This window comes from Piliocolobus tephrosceles, chromosome 12, assembly GCF_002776525.5.
Source record: "Piliocolobus tephrosceles isolate RC106 chromosome 12, ASM277652v3, whole genome shotgun sequence".
NCBI lineage: Eukaryota > Metazoa > Chordata > Mammalia > Primates > Cercopithecidae > Piliocolobus > Piliocolobus tephrosceles.
This window is the reverse complement of record NC_045445.1, coordinates 116,019,893-116,043,250: the sequence shown is the minus strand read 5'-3', so window position 1 is coordinate 116,043,250 and position 23,358 is coordinate 116,019,893. Positions and strand designations below refer to the sequence as shown.

The 23,358-nt window shown below is 36.4% G+C and overlaps 1 protein-coding gene across 1 annotated transcript in view; it reads right to left on the bottom strand.

Moving 5' to 3' along the window:
* DMD (dystrophin) overlaps window positions 1–23,358 on the bottom strand; it is a 2,292,995-nt gene that overhangs the window by 935,224 nt on the left and 1,334,413 nt on the right. The window contains 1 exon segment of the mRNA XM_026451980.1: window positions 21,613–21,624. Within this exon segment, the coding sequence (XP_026307765.1) occupies window positions 21,613–21,624 (12 nt within the window).

Genomic DNA, 23,358 nt, shown 5'->3' with positions numbered 1-23,358 from the left:
TTTATAATATGCTCTAAAAATCCAGAAAAGGGGCCTGGACTTTCCCAAAGGCAAATTTGAGTGGTGAGTTGATATATTGAATTATCACTGAGACAGAAACCAAAATTCAATGAAATCTTAATATAGCCCACATGGACAAGTATACAAAATTTGAGCACAGCAACTACACAATTTAAGGATTTTGCTCTAAACTAATTCAATAATTAGGGAAGCTACAGAATGCCTATATTAAAAAATGTCTCTCCTGTGTGGAACTCAATCTGACCATACAATTTGCAAAGCAGATAAATTACATAATTTACTACTGAACACTTCATCTGAATAATAAGGTATGAATATCTAATGGCCTCTCTGTTTTTTAAAGTCTGCTAGAATCAGAATGTCATGTACAAGTTCTATAGAATTTTTAAGAGAAAAGGGGAATTAAAAGTTATTGAGACTTTGAAATCTCTTTTTATCAGTTGACACTGGAAGAGAAAAAGTGTGTACACACACATAGATATATCTTCTGTCTTTATAGTTTATATAGATTCAATGGAAAATAAATTCAGAATCTGAAAATGAATTTTGATCAGGCCACAGGATGGGGGATACACAGAATGGGGAATGCAAACAGGGAAACAATGTCATATAATGCAAAAGAGGGTTTGGGCTTGGAATCAAAGAGAACTTGTTGTAAATCTTTTTTTTTTTTTTTTGAGATGGCGTTTCACTCTTGTCACCCAGGCTGCTGGAGTGCAATGGCATGATCTTGGCTCACTGCAACCTCCACTTCCCGGGTTCAAGTGATTCTCCTACCTCAGCCTCCCAAGTAGCTGGGATTACAGGCGCACACCACCACGCCCAGTTAATTTTTGTATTTTTAGTAAAGATGGGGTTTCACCATGTTAGCCAGGATGGTCTCAATCTCTTGATCTCGTGATCCACCTGCCTCGGCCTCCCAAAGTGCTGGGATTATAGGCGTGAGCCACCACGCCTGGCCAGAACTTGGTATTCACTTTCTTTGCAACTTCGGAAAAATTTCTAACTTATGAACATCAGTTTTCTCAATTGCTATATAATAACTATGCTACCACTTTGACGGATTCCTAAGAGCATTAAATGCAGGGTGCCTGTCCTACTGCAGGTATCTAAGACCTGGGAGGTATTATCATCTTAGTTTATCATCAAAGAATGCTAGAGAAGGAAACCAGCATTAGTTCTGCTGGTCTACCCTCTCCACTAACAGAATTTGATAATCTACATTTGAGTGAGACCTCTAAATAATAGAAGACTTGCAGCCAGTCACAATATTGACACGTTTATATCTCACTCTGTCAATAAAACTGCACTTATAAAAACAGAAAAGCAAAACAAAAATTTATTTATAATGTTAAAGGAAGAGAATGGTGCTCCCAAAAAGGGAGTTAAATTGACATAAACATGTCAAGAGGAAAAGAGTATTTCTCTTTGAATATACCAAAAAGTACACATAACGTCACAGCACTATTCACAATAGCAAAGACATGCAATCAACTTAGGTGCCCATTAATGGCAGACGGGATAAAGAAACTGTGGCACGTATACACCATGGAATACTACACAGCCATAAAAATTAACAAAATCATGGCCTTTGCAACAACATGGATGCAATTGGTGGCCATTATCCTAAGCAAATTAATGCAGGAACAGAAAACAAATACTGCTTGTTCTCGCTTAAAAGTGGGAGCTAACCATTGAGTGCACATGGACATAAAGACAGGAACACTGTCTACTAGAGGAAGGAGGGAGGGAGAGAAAAGGCAAGGGTTGCAAAACTATTGGTTACTATGCTCGCTACCTGGGTGGTGGGATCATTCATATACCAGACCTCACCATCATGTAATATATCCAGGTAACAAACCTGAACATGTACTCCGTGAATCTAAAATAAAAGTTGAAATTATAAAAAGAAAAAAAGAAAACCTCACACTAATATTCTTTGGAAACACTTAAACGAAATTATTAAAAGTATGATGATCATGCATGTGTACTTTGCTTAAAATATTAGTGTATGGGCTGGGTGTGGTGGCTCACGCCTATAATCCCAGCACTTTCGGGGGCCGAGGTAGGCGGATTGCCTGAGCTCAGGAGTTCAAGACCAGCTTGGTCAACATGGTGAAACCTCGTCTCTACTGAAAATACAAAAATTAGCTGAACACGGCGGTGGGCACCTATAATCCCAGGTACTTGGAAGGCTGAGGCCAGGGAATCCCTTGAACGTGGTGGGGGCAAAGGTTGCACTGAGCTGAGATCGCGCCACCTCACTCCAGCCTGGGCGAAAGAGTGAAATTCCCTCTCAAAAAAAAAAAAAAAAAAAAGAAAAGAAAAATATATATGAAATGAATAAAGAATATATAATATTACTATTTCAGAAGAGAAAAGCTCTAGGATAGGCAGCATAGTATATGGTCAGAAGCAGGGACACTAGAGCCACCGTCTTGGCAGTATGACCTTGGGCAAGTAACTTAACCTAGTTACATCATTTGCTTGCTAAATACGGATAATAATAAAACCTGTCCTGTGGGATTGTTGTGATGATTGCTTGAATTAATATAGAGAAAGTAATTTGACTAACGTCTGGCTCAGAGGAAGCATTACTACAACACCTAGGCATCATCATTATTATCATCATCATCACCATCATCATTATTACTATTGCTGAAAAGAATATGAACAAAATTAAGTCTCTGAAAAGCAGGAAGCCCCACTTTATGAGGGATCACATGTCCAAGAAGAGCAGTTGCTTTCAGATATCTTTTTGGCTGCAAAATTTCTTTTTCTTCTTCAGTAAATGTAACAGGGGATCCCAACACTACAATTAAATCAGAGTGCATTTAGTTGAACCTGGTTGATAGCCTCAAGTCCTCATGTGTGTGTTTCTTTCCACTATACATGGTGTTCTCCGAAGTAAGACAACGTCAAGTAGAACAGAGGAATTTAATGTTAAAATAAAACTAAAATAAGGCAACAAAGAACATAGAACATGTGCAAGGATGCATGAAGACTGTCTCTGGGTTGAGAGTACTATTAAAACAGAAATCTTGCATTTGACTTAATATCACTTAAAAGCACTTAGAAATATTTTTAATTAAAAAATCCTAGTATTAAAAATAGGTTTAATATTTAAAGAGGTAAATTCTAATTTTCTGTAACTGCACTATCTAATAATGACAACCACTAGCCACATGTGGCTTTTGAACTTTAAATGTTTAATATTAAATAAAAGTTTAGTTCCTTAGGGTCTCTGGCCATATTACCATTGCTCAATAGTTATGTATATCTAGTGGCTATTGTATTGGACAGCACAGAGACAGAACATTTTTATCATCACACAAAGTTATATTGAACAGTGCTGATCTAGGATATTTTGCTATATGGAAAATTATACTTACAATATTAGGTGTGCAGAATATTACTATAAGCAATAGTAAAATACTACATGGGTTTGGGAACACTTTTCTTTATGCACTGCAGTTAATGAAACAATTTAAATGTAATTCTCTGGAGGAATTTATTTTCTTAAGTCCTTCTCTTAAAGTGTCTGCAGTATGATTTTTACATGAGAAATGTGGTAGAGTAGGAAAAAAAAAAAACACAGTCAGAGTTAGCACCTTCATGACCTTGAGAAGTCCAGAAGTCTCCCCTAAGACCCAGAGGCTCCAGGTAACAGAAATAGTGACAGCTGTCCACCAAACCAGTTTACATGAAGAGCAAGTGAGAAAGTGAATATAAAAACCCTTTGTAAACTCTGAAATCCTAAACAAATGCTAGTTATTATAATCATTTCTACATATATTTTTTTCATCTGGATGAATGTGAATGAAGTGTATAATTTCTGTAGAAATAGTCGAGTTAGTCTAGAGCAAAATGTCACAGTTAAAGCATTTGAGATAAGGCACATTTGTGGTACAAAGACTCCAGGGCTACTGATTAGAGAAAACATGCATGTCTAGTTAAATACATTTATATGAGAATTACTAGATAATTTGTACTTTATAATTTGGATATAAAATATTTTGTTAAATTTGATAAAATGTTGCCTCATCTCCATTTCATCAACTGAGACATTTATTTTGACTTTAGCTTTAGAGATAATAAGCTAAGAGCTGCCACTTAAAAGCATATTAAAACTTCAGGAAGTTTTACAACATGCTAATTTAATGCTTTATTAGCTTACTTCATTTAAGGTTACAAAGAACTAAAATGATCGTTGTGAAGTGTTGATCCAATCTCATTCCACAATGGGACTTAATTTCTGCCTAGAAGGCAAACTTAGATGTTTAAATTTGGAAATTAAAAGAAACAAACTGTTATATATCAGTGTTACTAAACCTCATAGACAAAAACATATATAGAGAATTGAAAATTAATGTAATTCAGCTGCCTGAGATTTAATATTCTGCCAAAACATAAAATATTATTCATAAAACACTTTTCAATTGAAGAGACTACATTATTTTCCTCCTAAATATGTTTCTTTCTCCTCTTTCAACTTTTAAGAATGTATATATTCCTCTTTGTAGCACATAGCTGTATGTATGCATAAGAGGTTAATGCCAATTGCTATAACAAAGAGATCCCACAATTTTAGTGGCTTAAGAAAAGAAAGAATACTACAAAATGGGCATTCCCATCTGCAAACAGCTTTCCTCTACCCGGTAATTCAGGGACTCTGAGTCCTTCCATTTTAGGCTTTTTCATCTCCTAAGACTTTGGAATCTTTTCCATAAGGTTAGCAAATGGGAAGTAAAGAAGATGGAAAAGGTATGCCTGCAACATAACTTCCACTCACATTCAATTGGTCACAACTAGTCACATGACTCTAACTAGATGCCAGTGGGGCTGGGAAATGTAGTTGCTGGCTTTCAGCTGGATCCTAGCAAGAACTCTATACTATGAAGGAGGGACCACGGATTTTGATGGACTCTTGTCTCTGCCACAGCATACGCTTGAAAGAAAAGAAAGGTTGAGTATTATGACAGACACACACACACACACACACACACACAAAGAGAGAGAGAGAGAGAGGGAGAGAGAGAGGGGGGGGGGGGGGGGGAAGATCAGGAGGGAGAGAGAGAGAGAGAGAGGGAGGGAGAGACTTTTATATTTTTCATACCTTTCATCCTGTTCTCTAGCATCTAAGTAAATAGAAATGCTGTACCTCCTCTTCTCTTAACTCACTTTTCTCTCTTAAACACGTAGAAGACAAAATAAGTCCTGACAGAGAAAAAAGGCTTGGTGTAAAGAAGAAAGGAATTCTTGAAGTTGGGGACACTGGAGATTGCTATCAGTTGTTTTTATTTTTCCCTGCATCAAACCTGGATTCTTTCCTAATACCCCTTAGTTTGTAGTTCTCATTATCAGCACGAAATGAAAGAGGATGTAATTCAGGGTTATGGCCCCATCGTAGGAACCCTGAACTACGGTCTTAAGAAAGTTTAAGACTGAATCCTTTAGCCTGTTACCTTACACAAAGCACTGTGGAGTCCCTTGAACTTGAGAGATTCCCTCAGATTACTGTGACAGTCTCTTATTTTACAAAAGTTGTATCATTTGAAATACAGAATCGATGCATCCATCTTCTCTTGAGGAAGAACACAAGTGCCATCAAATGCCTACTAAAGAACCGATGCAGCTATCCTGACTACAAAATGTCCTTCTTGACACAAGAAGGAGCACATGAAACCCTTCAGTATTTATACAACTTGTTCATTCATCTACCACAGATTTCCTGAGCTCCTGCTATGCATTAAGCCCTGGGCCAGAAGTTAGGGATACAAAGACAAACATAGGTGGGTCTTTAAGCAAGGGAGTTATAAGGTCATATTTGCATTAATAAAAGTCACTATGAAGAGTGGAGAATACATTGAAGGAGCAAGAAGAGAGGCAGGAGAGGGAGGGAGAACCAGTGGTGAATGAAGAGGCTGCTGCATGAATGCAGGTAGAAGGTACAGGCTACCCAGGTAAAGGAATGACTGTTCAAATGAAAACAAGTGGATAAATTCAAGAGAGTTGACTGTAGATTTGGTAGGACCTGATAAATGAACATGCCTTACTCAGGAATGGTGGTGCCATTGTCTGAAACAAAAAAAGCAAAAGAAGAACCCCGCTCAGTGGTAGGGGAAAGCTTATGAGCTGAGTTTTTGATCCTATAGAAATTAAAAGGAACGTGAAGTGCATGAATGGAAGCAGTTAGATATACAAGTCTGGAAGAAAGAGGACGCCGGGATGGAGGGAAAATGTAGTTGGAATCATGTAATGGATGAGGATGACCAAAGGGAAGTCTGCAGTATGGAAAGTCCAGGAAAAATCCAATGTTTTGAGGAATATCAAAGGGAGAGATGCCAGAAAAAGGGCTCAAAAACGAGGGATTACTAAGACTTAGACAGTACATGTTCATTCAACAAGGAGATTCTGGTACTACAGAAGCTAAATTCCCTTAAGAAGGAAGGCATTTTCACCCACAGCATTTGCTACAGAATGCTCGAGTATAATCAGCACTAGAAAACATTTGTCAGGTTTGGCAACAAGAAAGTTGCTGCCGTCCTTCTTGAACTGAACTGAAGGAAAGGAGGAAATTGAAATTTATCGAACACAAAGGAAGTGTCTTATTAATGAGATTCCAATGCTGCATCATAAACAAGTAATGGTAGTCACCGCATATACCAATTTTTTGTGCAGTGTTATAATGCGGTATTATCAAACGAAACACTTTTTCTTCATCCTCACATACACATTTTCCTTTTAGAAAGTCAACATGCTTTTACTCAGTACTAGTAAATATGTCTTGCCAAAATGCTAAAATCATGTAAAACATCTAAAGTCTATAATAATAACAATAATTAATGCTCTGTTTTGAACACACTGCAGCCCAGGAATTGCCTTATTTCCCCCAACAACCCTGCAGCTTTTCAGAACAGAAACCTGATTATACGCCAGAGATCAAGCAGGTAGGAAGATGATAGAGATGAATTTTATCCCAGCTCTTCTGGTGCTTTCCTCCTCATTTAACATTCCACCTCCTTATTCCTTTAAGCTCCAAGTACCAATCTAGAGATTTGTGTAATTAATTCCTAATGTCTGATGAAACCTGACTGGCCTCATGCAAAAATATTAAAGAATGTTTATTGAATAAATCAATCCAAGAAACAATTGAAAACGTAATTTACTTAGGTAGAGGTCAAACTTCACAAAACAGAATTTAAGATAAGTAATAAACGCCATAGGCAATAACATAGATACCTTATTGCCTCCATTTCTGCAGGGGTGAAATTGGGAAATAAGGAACACACAGGAATCAGAAATGAGGTAGAAATATTAATATAAAAACTTGATCTAGAAGATTACAGTAAGTTCTTAAAATGTGGCCCTCCTAGGACCCAGCACAACACACAAGAAATGTTGCCTGGTTTGAATTGAACTTAGGGTAGCATTAACAAGAACTTGGGAAGTGCTGACACAAAATGGATTCTCTTATTCTAGACAATTCTTGTACTGAATGAATTTAATTTCTTTCAGTTCTGGCATAGTTTGGATAAATGTTCCTCATAACCATCTGGTTGTCTTCCTTCAATTCTGTGCTGCCAAACAAACTTCTGTTTTTAATTTGTTTTGCTAAGTAAACTTAGTCATGAGGAAAATGTTAGTCTATGTAGACAGTCGTGTAATATTCTCAGGTAACCTTTCGCCATTACAAATAATCACATTGACATTGTGTTCATTATCCACTAGTTTGAACCCACTGGGTTCAATGAAGAAATTCATTTCTATGTCTATATGCTTAGTAACCAGATCCTGGTCTCAGAGATAAAATGCCAGAAAGAAATTACTCAACAATAAATCCAAGTCTCAGAATTTGCTCTGAGCCTGAGAGGAGATGACAGAGTTATGAAGTGCTAGATGTTGAAACTCATGTGTGTAGACTTCTTGAGAATGGAGTTAAAAAATAAGAACAGAGAAAATCAAAGTCAAAGATATAAAATGTTGAGAAATCAGATACCTGCCATTAGCCACGAGAAATGTTTATGGCAAATACTGATCCTCGCTTTCTCCCAACAAGCTGTTAGCTAATTGTTATTTGTTGTGTGATCTATATCCACCATTTCAATCAAAGCATGAGCAAGACTTATTTCAATAGCCATAGCATCGCTCCCAGACAAACTTATTCATTCCTCCTCCATTCATTATATTTAGCTCTGTTACAGCATAAACTGTGGAATCCTGAAATAATTCTCTTACATGTCTGCCTCCTTCACCAGATTGTGGAGTCTGTGAAGGAAATTATGTACTCTACAAATATTTATTGAACACCTAATATGGACCAGAGACTGTTTTAGATGACAAGGAGATAGCAGTGATCAAACAGTCAAAAGTTTCTGTCCATGTGACTCTTACATTTCAAGTAAGGGGGGGATGAAGTAAATTTGGCATTGAAGAGGTTTGGCTTGTCACCCGGAATCATTATTTTCTAGTTCTATGACCTTGGTAAAGTCACTCGACCAAAACTTGAGCTGTCTTATTTATAAATTGAGGATCATAATACCTTACAGCATGGCTATAAGATTTTAATGAAATGACACTGTATGGCCTAATAAAAAAGTAGCTAGGTCATATGGTACTTCTAGCTCTAGATCCTTGAGGAATCGCCATAAGTACCCTAGAACTTAAAGTATAATTAAAAAAAAAAAAAGTAGCTAAGCTTTACTGTATACTTGTTTTATAGTAGCATTGTTGTGTTGAACAAGTCTTCAAGGTAGGTATGATTATAGGGAGGTTAAATTACTTAGTCACAAGTTAGCTAGTGGAAGAGCTAGAATTTAAACAGGCAGTTTAATTGCAACGTCTGCCCTCTTATTCACTGGGCTCTACTCTGTATTCTGCTTTCTTTAGTATCACAAAGTGTCTGCCATAGAGAGGGCAGTTGTGACAATGAGGATGCTATTAGTTGCTCATAACATAAAGGTGGACTCAGATTAATCAAAAACAGTAAACAAAGCGATTCTACTAGTTCACCTCATTGAAAACTGCAGAAGGGGGCTGTGGGTGAAGTTCAATCAGGGGGTCCTACTCCATATCTCTCAGTAATCTTAGATCTCCCTCTTGTGTATGTCAGACTTATTTCAGGTTACCTTTTGTCATGGTATTACAACGGCTGCAGCTCTAACTATCACATATGTATATTACTTAGTTCAAAGTAAGAGAAAAAGAATTTCCCAGAAACCTTTGCAGCAGGTCTCCTTGATTTTTATTGGTCCCAAATAGGTCACGAGGTCATCTTTGAACATGTTACTGTAGATTGCACTGATTGATCTGGGCCTGAGGTATATGCTTTATTCCTAGAGTAATACCATTTGGGCTCCAGAGGAGAGTTCTCACCACCACAAAAATCCACATATTCACCAAGGGAATCTCTCTCACACAGTCAGTATAGTTTAGTTGAATTAATTAATGTCTCAAAAACAAATTAAGCAGTTCTCACATATTTGTAGACAGTATTTTCTAACTACTAAATGAAATAACAAAAGTATCAAGAAGGCAAAAGAAGAAATGCTTTTTAAACAATCTCAAGTAGTAATATTCACTCACATAATCATTCCTGGCATATTTCTGTTTGAAATTCAGTCATCTACATGGAAACAGCAGAAGGGGAGCTCAGGACAATATGCCATTAATATTTCATACACAATCTGTTTAACACTATCCAATTCATTCTTATAGGAGTTTTACTCATCTCCCACACATTCAAATGTTTGTCTTTCTAATTTTTCATATTTAAAATTTGCTTTTCAGCTAGCATTGATTCACTAAAAAGTCTTTGTACACCTAATACTTCGAGTTCAAGGTCATGCAGAATTATTTTATTATTTTCTAGTAGGAAGAACAGATACACAAACATTTCGTTGCAAACATGGCAGAGTTCTATTTTTAACTCCAATATTATCTGTGTTCCATGCATTATCTCTAACGAGCCACATATTTTTCGGGGGAATTATATTTTTTAAATGTACCTATTTAGTGTTCCAATTAGGTTAACACTGACTGAAAGATTTTATAAAACTAAAATAAAAATAAATTGATTTAAGATATATTTTATTCTTTATTTTAAACAACACTTCATAAGTGATATGATCTTAGATTTACACTGTCTCCATTTCACATTTTCATTTTTAGAGTACTTTATTGTTATTTGGTCACTGAATCTTTTCCACGTCCCTCATAAGTTCAATCTGGAATGTATATGCTAATGATTTGTCAAACATGTAAAATTAAAGTATTTTTTAAAAATATAATATGTATATATATCGATATACAACAGTTGTATGTATTTGGGGGCTACATGTGATATTTTGATACTTTTTAGAATGCTCAGTGATCAAATCAGGGTAATTGACATGCTGATTTTTTTATTTTTTAAGGAGTAAGAAAAATGGGAAAAGCAGCACATGGAAAGTGCTTAGACATAAACTACTTTAGCGTCACTGCCTCTGGGTTAGTCCAATTTAGGCCATCTACACATAAAAGCTCACTGTGGTTATTTTAGAAAAAAAAATATAGACCTTAACAAGTAGGGTCCTTGCCCTTGGGACCCATGCTTTCAAAGGCACAGTTCTGATTAGAAGTCTGTAGGACCAAGCCAACATGCTCACTAGAAGCCCCACTCCCATGATCTGGCATTCAGAATCCCTCAATTCCCTGGGCAAATGTTTCAAAGTCAGTTTCTGGGTATGGCTAAGGGGTAAATCTTTGTGTGAGGTGCGTGGGTATAACTTGAGCATGTGGGTGGGAAACAGGGTGACCAGATCTATGTGCACAGAGTTCCTCACAGCGCAGGATGGAGTAAAGGAGGTAGGGGGAAAAGGCAGCAGATTCGCAATAGTTAAGATGCAGAAACAACCTAAATGCCCATTGGCAGACGAATAGATAAATGTGGTATACATACACAATGGAATACTATTCAGCCTTTATAAAAGGAAATTCTGCAATATGAAACAATTTGGATGGACCTGAAGATCATGCTAAGTGAAACAAGGCAGACACAGAAAGACAAATACTGCATGATTCCACTTATTTGAAATAAGGTATCTAAAATAGTCAAACTCATAAAATCAAAGACTGGAATGGTGGTTGCCAGGGGCTGGGGAAAGAGAGAAATAGGAAGTTACTAATCAACAGACATTATATTTCAGTTAAGTAAGATGAATTAGCTCTAGAGATCTGCTGTCCAACATTCTACCTAGAGTCAATAATAATGTACTGTACATGTAATATTTATTAAGATGATAGATCTCATTTTAAGTGTCATTAACACAAACACAGTAAAATATTTTTTAAAGCTTAAAAAAAAAAAACAGTGTATCCTAAATAACAGGCTTAGGGTTAGCTCTTACCAAGCTGCCTCATTCCAGTACAAAACTATAAGGAATTTATTTTATTGTATCAAGTGGTATGCTATTTGAGTTTTTTCCAAATTCCTCAGCAGGAAATAAACTGCTTCCATTGTTTAAAAAAAAAAAAAAAAAAGAAAGAAAACGAAAAAAAGAAAAGAAAAAAGAAAAAGAAAATGAGAGAGAGAGAATTCTAAATTGAATCTAAATGTCCATATCATTATGATGGTATAATTGTCAAGGAAAGCAGATAGGACATATTTAATAGTCTGTTGACTTTATACCTTATAAATATTAAATATGTGGCATGCAGGCAACCATTTGCACACTTACCGTAGGCCCTGCAAAAGTTATGGGGCAGTTCTAACCTCATATGACTATGCAGAAGACTATGTGATGTAGATTATCAAAAGATGACTATTTTTTAAATTCCTGGACCAGTACGGTATGAGGAGTGAGAAGATTTTTTAGACACTGATGCATAGCCCTTACAGCTGGGATGCTCTCCGAAGGCATTATTATTTTTTTTTCTTAAAGGAACGAAGCTAGACACAACACAAGTCATAAGTTACAAGTTAGAAGCCATGACTTGAACACATTCAAAAGCATTTCCCTGGTGGGAAATACATTTCTACTGTGGGAATCTCTTGGGATCCATTTGCTTCTTTATTTCTGGCCCTATAATTAAGTTTCTAACTCTAAGCTCAATAGCTAAATTGATAGTTCATTAGTATTTTAGAAGAAGCACTTCAAACAACAAATTTAACTTTGAAAAGAATAGGTAGAATTTGTTACATTGATCACATTTTCTAAATGAATTATTTTAAATGTAATTGAGTAACCTATCCTATAAACATAAATTTGACTATAGAATCATAATTTTTAAACACTGAGTCTCTTCATAAATTTTCTACTACACTATATTTTTCACTGAGAAATTAAAACTATGATATTTTAGCTAAAATGTATCATTTTGAAACCCAAAATATAGATTTCACTTTTCATGTTCTTGAGATTATTTTTCCCGTAGAAAATGTATATGCTGAAAGTGGTCATTAAAATAATTATGGCTCTAAAACTGCAAAACACTGCTAACATACTAAGATCTAATACAGTTTCACGGTGTCAAAAATAGAATATTTCAAAGAAGATTTAAAATGGAAATTTAATGCACTGAAATCAACTCAAACATAAATTTCACACATATTTTGCTTTTTTAACAAAAGCCAGTGTTAGTTCCCAAAATGTAAATGTTCTGGTAAAGGAAGATATGGATGCTATTTTCACCAATTAATTTTCATAAAAAGAAGCCTTGTAAATATAACATAACATAAATATTTAACATCTTAAATACTAAAAAATTAATTATCTTCCCAAGGAACTGTGACAAAAAGAAAAATGTGATTTCTTGCTTTGTAGGTCAAAATACTTTATTTGCTATTTAAATTTTCAATTCCATTCAATAACTATTTACTGACTTGTTCTTACATGCCAGACCCTATGTTAGAGCTGTGTACACAAATTAATGTGATATTGTCCATATTCATACCCATAGTGCAATCCATCTTAGGGAGTTTAAGAAGCACGTCATCTTAAGACCAAAGCTATTATTTTAGTTGTGTTTAAAATATCTAAATCAAATTTCCAAAATACAATTATTTTGCAAAAGACAACAAAAGCATCATTTTACTCAAATGATCCTGAAGTTTTAAGGAATATTTGATTTTAAAAATTTAAAAAAGAAAGAATTGGGGTTGGGAAAGGGGAGTATAAACTGATATAAAAATTACTTAATTTAGACTTTAATAAGGACACAAGGATTACCAAAACAGTTACTTCTCATTTAATCATTTTGGTTTGTTCAAACTCTTTAGTTATTTGGGAAAAAAAAATGTATTGAGTACTTGCTGTGTGCTAGATATGGTGCTAGGTCCTATATGTGGATGTGTGATGTGACTGATCTAGTTCTTACCCTACTATAACTTACATTCTAGTAGGCAACTGCATGAGAGTGCCTTAAGAGCTATAATAGCAGAAATACAGACTTTTAAAAATGAGAAATAAATGCACCTTCCCCTCTACTAGACTGGTAGAAAAATACATATAATAATATTAAATATTATATATATATAAATAATAATATTAAATATTATATATATATACCTAATCAGACTTATGGGTTTGGAAAGTGGGATAATAAGGCTAGTAAAGATTTCCTGGTAGAAAAAAATATGTAAGTCTTCAAGAGTATGTGTAAGCTCAGATAAAGTAGGAATGGGAGATGATGTTTGGAGCCATTGTGAATGACAGGAAACATTATGATCACTGATTCTGGGGATTGTACAGACCTTTTACCTTGTGTAAGCTAAGCAGTTTTTAGAGTTACAAGGAAAAGAGATGTAAGAGACTAGAGGAAGAAACATTTAAGAATCTGAAAGGACTTAAGTCCATCTGGGAAGGAAAGGGGAAAGGGAGGAATGGCAAAGGTTAGGGTGAAGCGTGTTAGGGGGAATAGACGAGTGAGAGAGTCATTTGTGGTTAAAGAAATAGCTAATAAACTAGGTCTCAAAGTTGTTACTTTATCGCTGGAAGAGCAAATAAGAATTACTGAAGGCTTTTAGGCAGAAAATGAACATATTCAGATTTTTGTTTTTTAAAAAATTACTCTAGCTTTTGTGTAGAAATAGATTGGAGAGCAGCAAGACTGAAATTCTAGAGTCTAGGCAAAAGACCATGATTCGAAATCTAAGCAAGAGATCAGGTCATCTGACTTTTGGTTTTGGGTGTAAATATGGGGAAAATAAGACATTCTAGAGAGAAAATGTAAGAACATATTTAACAAAACTTAGTGATTAATTGGAGGTATACATGGTGTCCAGGCTTCTGCTTTATTCAACTAAGTGGATGGTGGTCATATTAAATAAATCAGGGAGCCAGGGAGGAGAAACAGAATTTACAGAGGAGCTGATGAGCTCAGGTGAGTATTTTAAGCTTGAAGCACCTGAGGGACATCTAAGTAGAGATCTAACAGGCATTTGTGTATTCTTGTAGTTTACTCAGAAAAATGATTTGGGCTGGAATTATAGCTTAAGGGTCATCAACATAAGAGTGGTAATTGCGTTCAAAGACAAGATTATCCACATAACGTCAAGTAAGAGGAAAAGAGGTCCTAGATCAAAACTGTGAAGGATGTCCTCAATCCTTAATGGAAGGGCAGATGAGGAATTCACAAAGGAGATAGGAGTGTAGAATCATATAAGCAAGGAACAGAGTGTTCCAAGCAGAATAGAATTGATAGTGGTCCATAATAAGGTGAACTAGGATACAGACTGTAGAGAACCCACCAAATTTAGCAACAGAAGGACCATCAGTGTCCTTGATAAGAGAACCTCCAATGAGCCTTTGCTGCTAGAAGTCAATGTGCAGTGTGTTAAAGCAGAGCTGGCAACATGATGTGGAGACAACAAATAAAGATAGGTTGTTTATGATAGAGGGTTTTCTGTAAAGGAAAGTCAAGAGGGAAATAACCAGTGTAGCACATGGACTTCAAGGGTTGTTTTAATGATAAAGAATACTAGAGAATGTTCAAATGCTCATAGAATATGGGATCGATCTCTTTCTCAAAATACTGATAGGATGATGTGAAAAATCATGTCTTCATAAGCAAGCAATGTGGAGACAGTATATTCCCACAGAACATATTCATGGAAGTGTTAACACAAAACATTTTATAAAGTAATGACCATCGCTAAAATCACATTTGTAAAAACTAGTGTGCTTTATTAAATCTTCATGGGCAAGATCAACTGATAGACACAGAGCATTTATTTGTACAAATGTTGAGAATTACAAATTGAGGAATAATTATTTCTAATGATAGATTCTTAAAACTCTTATTATTAAAGATATAATACACTAAAAAATTTCAGTTATAGCCTCCTTCCATTGATTCAAACAAATGACACAAAAAGTGCAACCGTGCATAAATACTGTCAAGCTTCGAGGAATATCGGTTTCTGGAAATGCTCCATTTTATTGGTACTGAGATTTTCCACAGAAACTCACTAAACACCTCTTTTTGTAACTATCCCATGATAATATAAGTGCCATGCACACAGTCAATTTCTAGTAAATTAGAAAGTAACTATCATAATCCTATTATTTATTTATTTATTTAATTTCAATGATGTTATCATTGAATCTTCAGTATTCTGGAAATTCTTTGTTTCCAGTGTATATTCATATATGGAATAAACTACTCTTTACTTTAAATTACAGCAATTTTAGAAATAACCTCATTATTCCAATTTCTCATGTTCTGCAGACATCTCACAACTGAATTTCCCAGGCTACAACTTCAGTGTGGCAAACACATAACCAAACCAAAGTAGAACTGACAGAACCGCGGCAGAGCACGTGGTCATTTGTTCAATCACTTGGTCATTCAACAAACATCTTCGAATCAACTAGAATATGTGCCAAGGTCTGGACTTACCATAAGAGATACAAAGAAGAATCAACTGTAAATAGTCATTGCTCTCTAGGGCAAATCTAGGGAGGAATTCAGACAAAAATAAATCCTCATATAATAATAGTATAAAACTCAAAAGGGACATTAAGACAGATCTATTGACTGCCTTAGGCCATGACGTTGGACTAGGGAGATTATACACTAGGTTCATCTAGGAAAGGTCTGGTATACACCTATTGTCCCACGACCTTTCCTACCCTTTTTATCCTCTAAATAAATACATTAGCAAAGATCTTGTAAGGTGAAACAAAAGTCCATTAGAAAAACAGGAGTCGGTGGGTGGGAAACAGTACCTTATGCAGAGAACAAAGGAAACAATAACATGGGGTAATAGAGAAACTCTAGCAACACAGTATAGCTGGGGTGAAGAGTACCTCTGGGTGAGGTAGTCATCAGGGACAAAGTCAATTAGAGGGATAAACAGAGTTCCAAGTGTCAGGGACCTTGTTGGTCAGACCAAGCAATCTGAACTATTTGGAAAGCAAACAAGGATACCCTTGGAGGATTCCTGAATTTCAATCTAGAATCACACACTATACTTGTTTTTTCAATTTTGTATGATGACTTGAGGGAAATATGCCAATGAAAAAATCAAGCTAAATCATTACATTAATATTTAGTCCAGGATTTGGAATATTTATTGCGAGTCAAACTAACCTGTTAGTCAATGCATATAAACAGGTTGGCTAAAATCAAATTTTAAACTGTAGATATCAATAGGTAGTCTCTGCTCTCAAAGGGCTTGCAACTTCCCTGTAATTGTGTCACTTGGATCAGCTTACACAGATCAGAAGCAGAGACAGTAGAGATAACTCCTGAATAGAGAAACTAGGTTAAGAATAATGGGCACAGATATGTCTCTGTGTGTATGTGTGCATGTGTGTGTTTCAGATAAGTTACTGATCTTCGCTGAGCCTAAGTTTTCTCAGATGAAAATGAGAACCATGGAGCCTTCCTTACAGGGTGAATAATGGCAATCCAATGGAAAGGAAGGAGGGATATTTATTCCAGGCAAAATGAACGAGAGAAGTGGAAACAACATATACAGTGCTTGCAAAGTGTATAGTAGGCCTTCAAGAAATGAGAATTATTATGCTGTTATTCTAGTTCATGTTAAGTCTACACTCTGCCCTTCTGTTGCTGTTGGGAGGAGGATCTCTTTGCTTTTATAAGAGATTTTAGAGAGAAACACCTGAAACCAATGTCACATGTAAATTTGGTATGTGCAAACTGACAGGATAGTTTCAAAACCCATATTGATAGTGTGTATTACAGTTTTCAAAGCTATGTCACAGTCTGATCTCATTAGATACTCTCAATGGCCTCATGGGAAGGAATACATTTCCCCATTTTACAGGCGAGGGCACAGAGAGTAAGAAAAATCAATTATTTGCTTCAAATTATACAACTATTTATTGGAAACACTTGGGCTCAAAAATATCCCATTTCCAAGTCTTTAACCTTTATGAAATACACACTGTCCATGAAACATGCCAAACTGATTTTATCATCACTAAGATGAACTTATCCATAGATCTATGTGCCCCCAAAACTCACTGTCTCAGTTCTTGGGTACCTCAAGTCTAAGATCCCAGGGGATCTGTCTATGAGTAGGATATTCACGGTGAGTAAACAGGTAATGCCATACAAATCTAGGTGTGGGTTAGTAGAATCCAAATAAAGGATACAGAACATCACAACTCATATTCAAATATGTTAACTAAAGAAATGATTTCCTATTACTTAGAGTGAGGGTCTCAAAATGTTCCTGAAACAAATCTTCAAAATGTATTCCCTCTGTCTAGTTGAAACTTTGTAATCTTTGAACAGTAACTCTCTATTCCCTCACTCCACCTCCCCAGCCTCTGCTAACCATGATTCTACTCAATATCTCTATGAATTCAACTTTTCTTACATTCCACATTTACGTGATATCATGTGGTATTTGTCTTTTGGTGCCTGGGGGAAAAATGTTCATGTACCTCAGAAGTAAACATATTTTAAGCATGTGCCCTATATAAATATATATTCACAGACATATGTTATTTTAAGTTACATTGACACTATTTGGTTTTGTAGACAGAGCTTACACATTGTATATACTATAAACTATACACTCAAAATATTAATTTCTAGAGAACAAGATAAATAATTTTTTTTTCTCACTACCCCAATTGTTTAGCATGCATATTCTTGGGCATGTACATTCTACTTTGGTAACCACTGACCTAGATAATCAAATTCAAGGTTGTTGGAGTGACAAAGTCCTTCATAACTTCACTGATGTGTGTAAGGGTGTGTGTGTGTATGTGTGTGTGCTTACAATCCCCACTAGATTTTTAACTCAAAAGGGAACCAACAATGCCTTCATATTTTTTCCTCTCTCTCTTCAATCTGTGTTCCCTGAGATCCCTTTCTATTTGGTTCACTGACCCTTTAACTCCAAAGGAGTTTCCACTGTGTGGAAGAAGGAAATAGTTTCATTGTATTTTGGCTTTGGGTTGTTTCTCTATTTAAAACCTTAGTTTAAGTGCAGACCAGAGAACGATTTGAAAAACATACCTTAAGAATGAGTTTTTCCTAGTACAGTAGACACAAGAACTCTCTCGGTAGGGGGAGTCAGAAAGAAAGTTGGGGAGGAAGCAAGAAAATTAGATGCTTGTAGGTTTCCGAAGAGGGGGCCTGATGTGGCAGTATTTCATGAGCAAGAAGGGCAAAGGCAGATTCACTAAATTTCTTGAGGCCTTCGAGTGCAGCCAGGAAGTGGCTACATTTTTCCTGTCCCTGAAAAGAGTGTGGGAGTTGACTGAGGAGAAGAGTTGGTCGTGGCAAGGGATATTTAACTAAAAAGATGCATGGGCCATGCAGTGTTAAACTCAAGAAATTGAGGCCTTGAGAAGTGGACCCATGGGCAGATGCTCAAGAGTAAAGACATTCAGAACCAACGTGCAAACAAAACTGTGCATCCATAAGATAACAATGTACACAGACATATCTCCTGAAGGCCATACATGTTTCATGAACACTTGGGAACCGTGATGCCTACACAGAAAGAAGAGGGGGAGGAACAATCCTAAACGGAAACCAATGAAGAAAATCTAAAATCAATATGGTTATGTTTTCTATCTTCAAGTAGAAAGGGGTCATGTCCATCCATTCAAAAGAATGACTAAGATGAGATTAATCTTGCATTTCCTGGATGCATTTTCCCCAAGTTGGAGTGTAAGCCAGCTCTTTGGAGCTTTAGAACTAAGCATCATCTCTTCTTCCTTGCTGACATATGTTCTGTTGAACATCTTTTCTCAAAATAGACCTGTTTCGCCCACATTGAAAATCTGTCAAGGCAGGTCTCTACCCCCTTCCTGGTGATCTCCACAAGTGTTGGAAGGAATGTCCTGGCAGTCATGGACCTGCCCACTTACTGCCAGGTGGTGCCGATTCAACTGGGCCCAGAGCCCATATGGCATCTGTGGCTTGAGACATAAGTATCATCAGCCACAGTATTCCCCAAATTCTTAAAAACCTTCTGCTTTCTCAGTTAACACTGGGCTCATTGACATCTAGTACTGTTGCTTTTATTCTAGCTGTATACTCGTATGTTTGAGTGTTTTGTTTACTGATATTTCCTCAGTTTTTGGTTCTTTCCTGTACATCACTGTAACGGCAGCACATTCTCCACACACTGAAAGATTCATTGTCCGTCCTTGAGCATCATCTCTACTGTCAAATGATAGCCCTTGTACACATCCACTGCATTCATCATTGTCTCACTATTTATGTTTTGTATCTCTCAATATTATCATAGGTCTTTAGTTTCTAACACTTTCAAATTAGCACTGTCTTTGAATTAGGCAAAATTAGATTTAAAATTTTGCTAAAGTACCCCACAACTAAGGAAGAACAGGGGCCCAACTATGGTAGGGATATGATAGGAGAGTGCTGACGAACCTGTACTTGGAGCTAGCTTTATTTCTATTTGGGCTATTTCTCTCTCTTTCTCCATCCTTCCCTCCCTCTCTCCCTTCCTCACTCTCTCTCTGTTCATATGTGTATACATATTCACATATATGTATACATATATATACACACACATATATATACACACACACACATATGCACAATAAAGAACTGCCTGAGACCGGGTAATTTATAAAGGAAAGAGGTTTCATTGACTCATAGTTCAGCATGGCTGGGGAGACGTCAGGAGACTTACAATCATAGTAGAAGGTGAAGGGACCTTCTTCACAAGGTGGAAGGAAGGAGAATGAGTGAGGAGTGAAGGGGGAAGAGCCCTTTATAAAACCATGTGATCTCATGAGAACTCATTCACTATCACGAGAACAGCATGGGGAAAACCACCCTCAAGATCCAATTACCTCCACCTGGTCTCTCCCTTGACACATGGGGATTATAATTCAAATGAGATTTGAGTGGGGACAGAAAGCCAAACCATATCAATGTGCGTGTGTGTATTTTATTTCTGGTAGATGATTATGTTCATGAAAACCAACTATATAATCACAATATTAACTGAAATATCTGACTTTAAAGAACTTTAAATATTTTAGAGGTTGCCTACGGCTATACAAGTAAATAAACTGATAGAGCACATTCTTTTAAATATAAAATGAGAGGAAATAGTCTTAATTAGATTATTACATTTTCCCCATGGATGTGTCATAGTACATTCTAGAGGAAAAAAACTAATTTCTTATATGAAGACTAGAATAGGTATATTTAACAAGCAGGTATTGCTTGTGGAAATGCTCTAAGATGTTAGAAAAAAAGAATAAGATCTATTGTTTCATAGCACAATAGGGTTGCTATAGTAAGTAATAATCGTACATTTTAAAATAACTAACAGAGTATAATTAGACTGTTTGTAACACAAAGCATAAAGGCTTGAAGGGATAGATACTCCATTCTCCATGATGTTACTATTTCACATTGAATGCTTGTGTTAAAACATCTCACATACCCTTTCAATATATACACCTACCTCATGTACCCCATCGATATATACACCTACTATGTACTCACAAAGATAGAAAACCCACTGAAAGAAAAAAATTAAAAGAAAAAAGGAAATACTCTTAGAGATTATGACAGGTAATATACTTCTTAGTGCATTTATGTATGTGTTTATTTTTGCAAGAGATAGACGTAACTGTCAGCTTCTGGATACAGCTCAGTGGATAGTGACTTTTGCTAACACTTAATGGATTCCATATGTTCAATAAAAAATCATTATGAGAAAGTTCACTGAACCTTTACACAAACTAACCATGCAAAGCTCAACTCAAAAAGGCACCTAGGAAGTGAATGCAATACTTGCATATTTCCTTTGAAATGAATAAATACAAAGGCATTTTATTTTAATCGATTTAAGGCATAATAGTTTCTCTTCCATAAATAATTAAAATAGAAAGAAAAATAGCATATAAGGAGACTTACTGATATCAGGCACTGTCCTAAGTATATTATATACACTGAAATATCTATCAAAACAAGTCTATGAGAGACTATGATTAGATCTATTTGAGAGAAAAATTAACTGAGGCTTATGTAGGTTACCTTCCCATAGGTCATACTAATAAGCGATGTAATAAACCAGGAGTTTCACCTAGGCAGTATGCCCAAAGCCCAAGTATTTCAATCATTATATCAGACTTCTACATTTACATACCACTGATTTTAATTTGGAAAGATAACTTTTTTCTAGAAATGTTTCTCTATAGTATTTTGTTCTAATACAAATGTTAATACCTTTAAAATAATAAAAGTGTTAAACAAGTTGGTGGGTAATAATCTGACATTCTCCCAGGTAAGGGGATTTCGTATAAGGTCTTCCTATGGCATGGCCACATTAAAGTCCTCACTAAGCAACATGTTATTTAACTCTGTGACACTGGGAAGAGAGTATTTGCCAGTTTTAGAAAGCAAATGTTAAGAATCTAAACATTATCAAGAGGACGATTTTGCTTAATTTTGAGCTTTCAAGACTAAAGAAGTATATAAAGGAACGTGGGTATAGTTCAATGATTACATAAGGGTCCGGGCTAATCAAATCACCACTGAGGTGGCTATTATACACCAAACATACAATCAGAAAATTGTGGCTCATGAGTTTAACTTAAACCCTTCCTATTCAATAGGGGATGTCTTATGACCAGGATGTTTGATGGTATCCCTGAAATCACAATGCCTGTTAATGTTAACAGCCTACTTAAAAAACAACAACAACAAAATCTACACATATCCTCATAACTTTATTTATTTATTTATTTATTTATTTATTTATTTATTTATTGAGACAGAATCTCGCTCTGTCACCCAGGTTGGAGTGCAGCGGCGCCATCTCGGCTCACTGCAACCTCCGCCTCCGGGGTTCAAGCCGTTCTCCTGCCTCAGCCTCCCGAGGAGCTGGGACTACAGGCGCTCGCCACTACACTCAGCTAATTTTTTTGTATTTTTAGTAGCGACGGGGTTTCACCATGTTAGCCAGGATGGTCTCAATCTCCTGACCTCGTGATCCGCCCACCTTGGCCTCTCAAAGTGCTGGCATTACAGGCTTGAGCCACGGCGCCTGGCCTATATCATTATTATTACTATTGTTATTATTACTATTATTCCAATGTTAATATGGTGTCCACAGTTTTAAAGTAGAAATGCTATTATTTAATCGTCTTGTGTTCGTATTTAATAAAGAAAAATATAAGTATTATGACAAGGCAGTGATTTGGACAGGATGTTTTGAACGCAGGCATGTTGACATACAACTGGAAATGAGCCCTGATGTAGTCTGGATATTTGTCCCCGCTCAAATCTCAAATTGAAATATAATCCCTAATGTCGGTGGTGGGGCCTGGCGGGAGGTTTGCGGGTCATGGGGACAGACCCCTCATGGTTTTGTATTGTCCTCAGTATAGTAAATGAGTTCTCATGAGATCTGGTTCTTTTTGAAGTGTGTGGGCATCACCTTCTGCCATGAGCAAAAGGTCCCTGAGGCCTTCCCAGGAGCCAAGCAGATGCCTGTGCCATGCTTCCTGTACAGCCTGCAGAACCATCAGCCAATTAAACTTCTTTTCTTGTTGAAATACAATGCTAAGTGTTGGAGTTGGGCCCTGGTGTGAGATGTTTGAGTCATGGAGGTGGATCCCTCATAGCTTAATGCTGTCCTTATGATAGCGGGTGAGTTCTTGAGCGATCTGTTTTTTTGAGATCCGGCCACTGCACTCCAGCCCGGGCGACAGAGCAAGACTCCGTCTCAAAAAAAAAAAAAAAAAAAAAAAATGTGTGGCAACCTCCCCCTGGCTTCTGCTCTGGCCATGTGATATGCTTACTCCTGTTTCATCTTCCACCATGAGTAAAAGCTCCCCGAGGCCTCCCCAGAAGCTGAGTAGATGCTGGTGTCATGCTTCC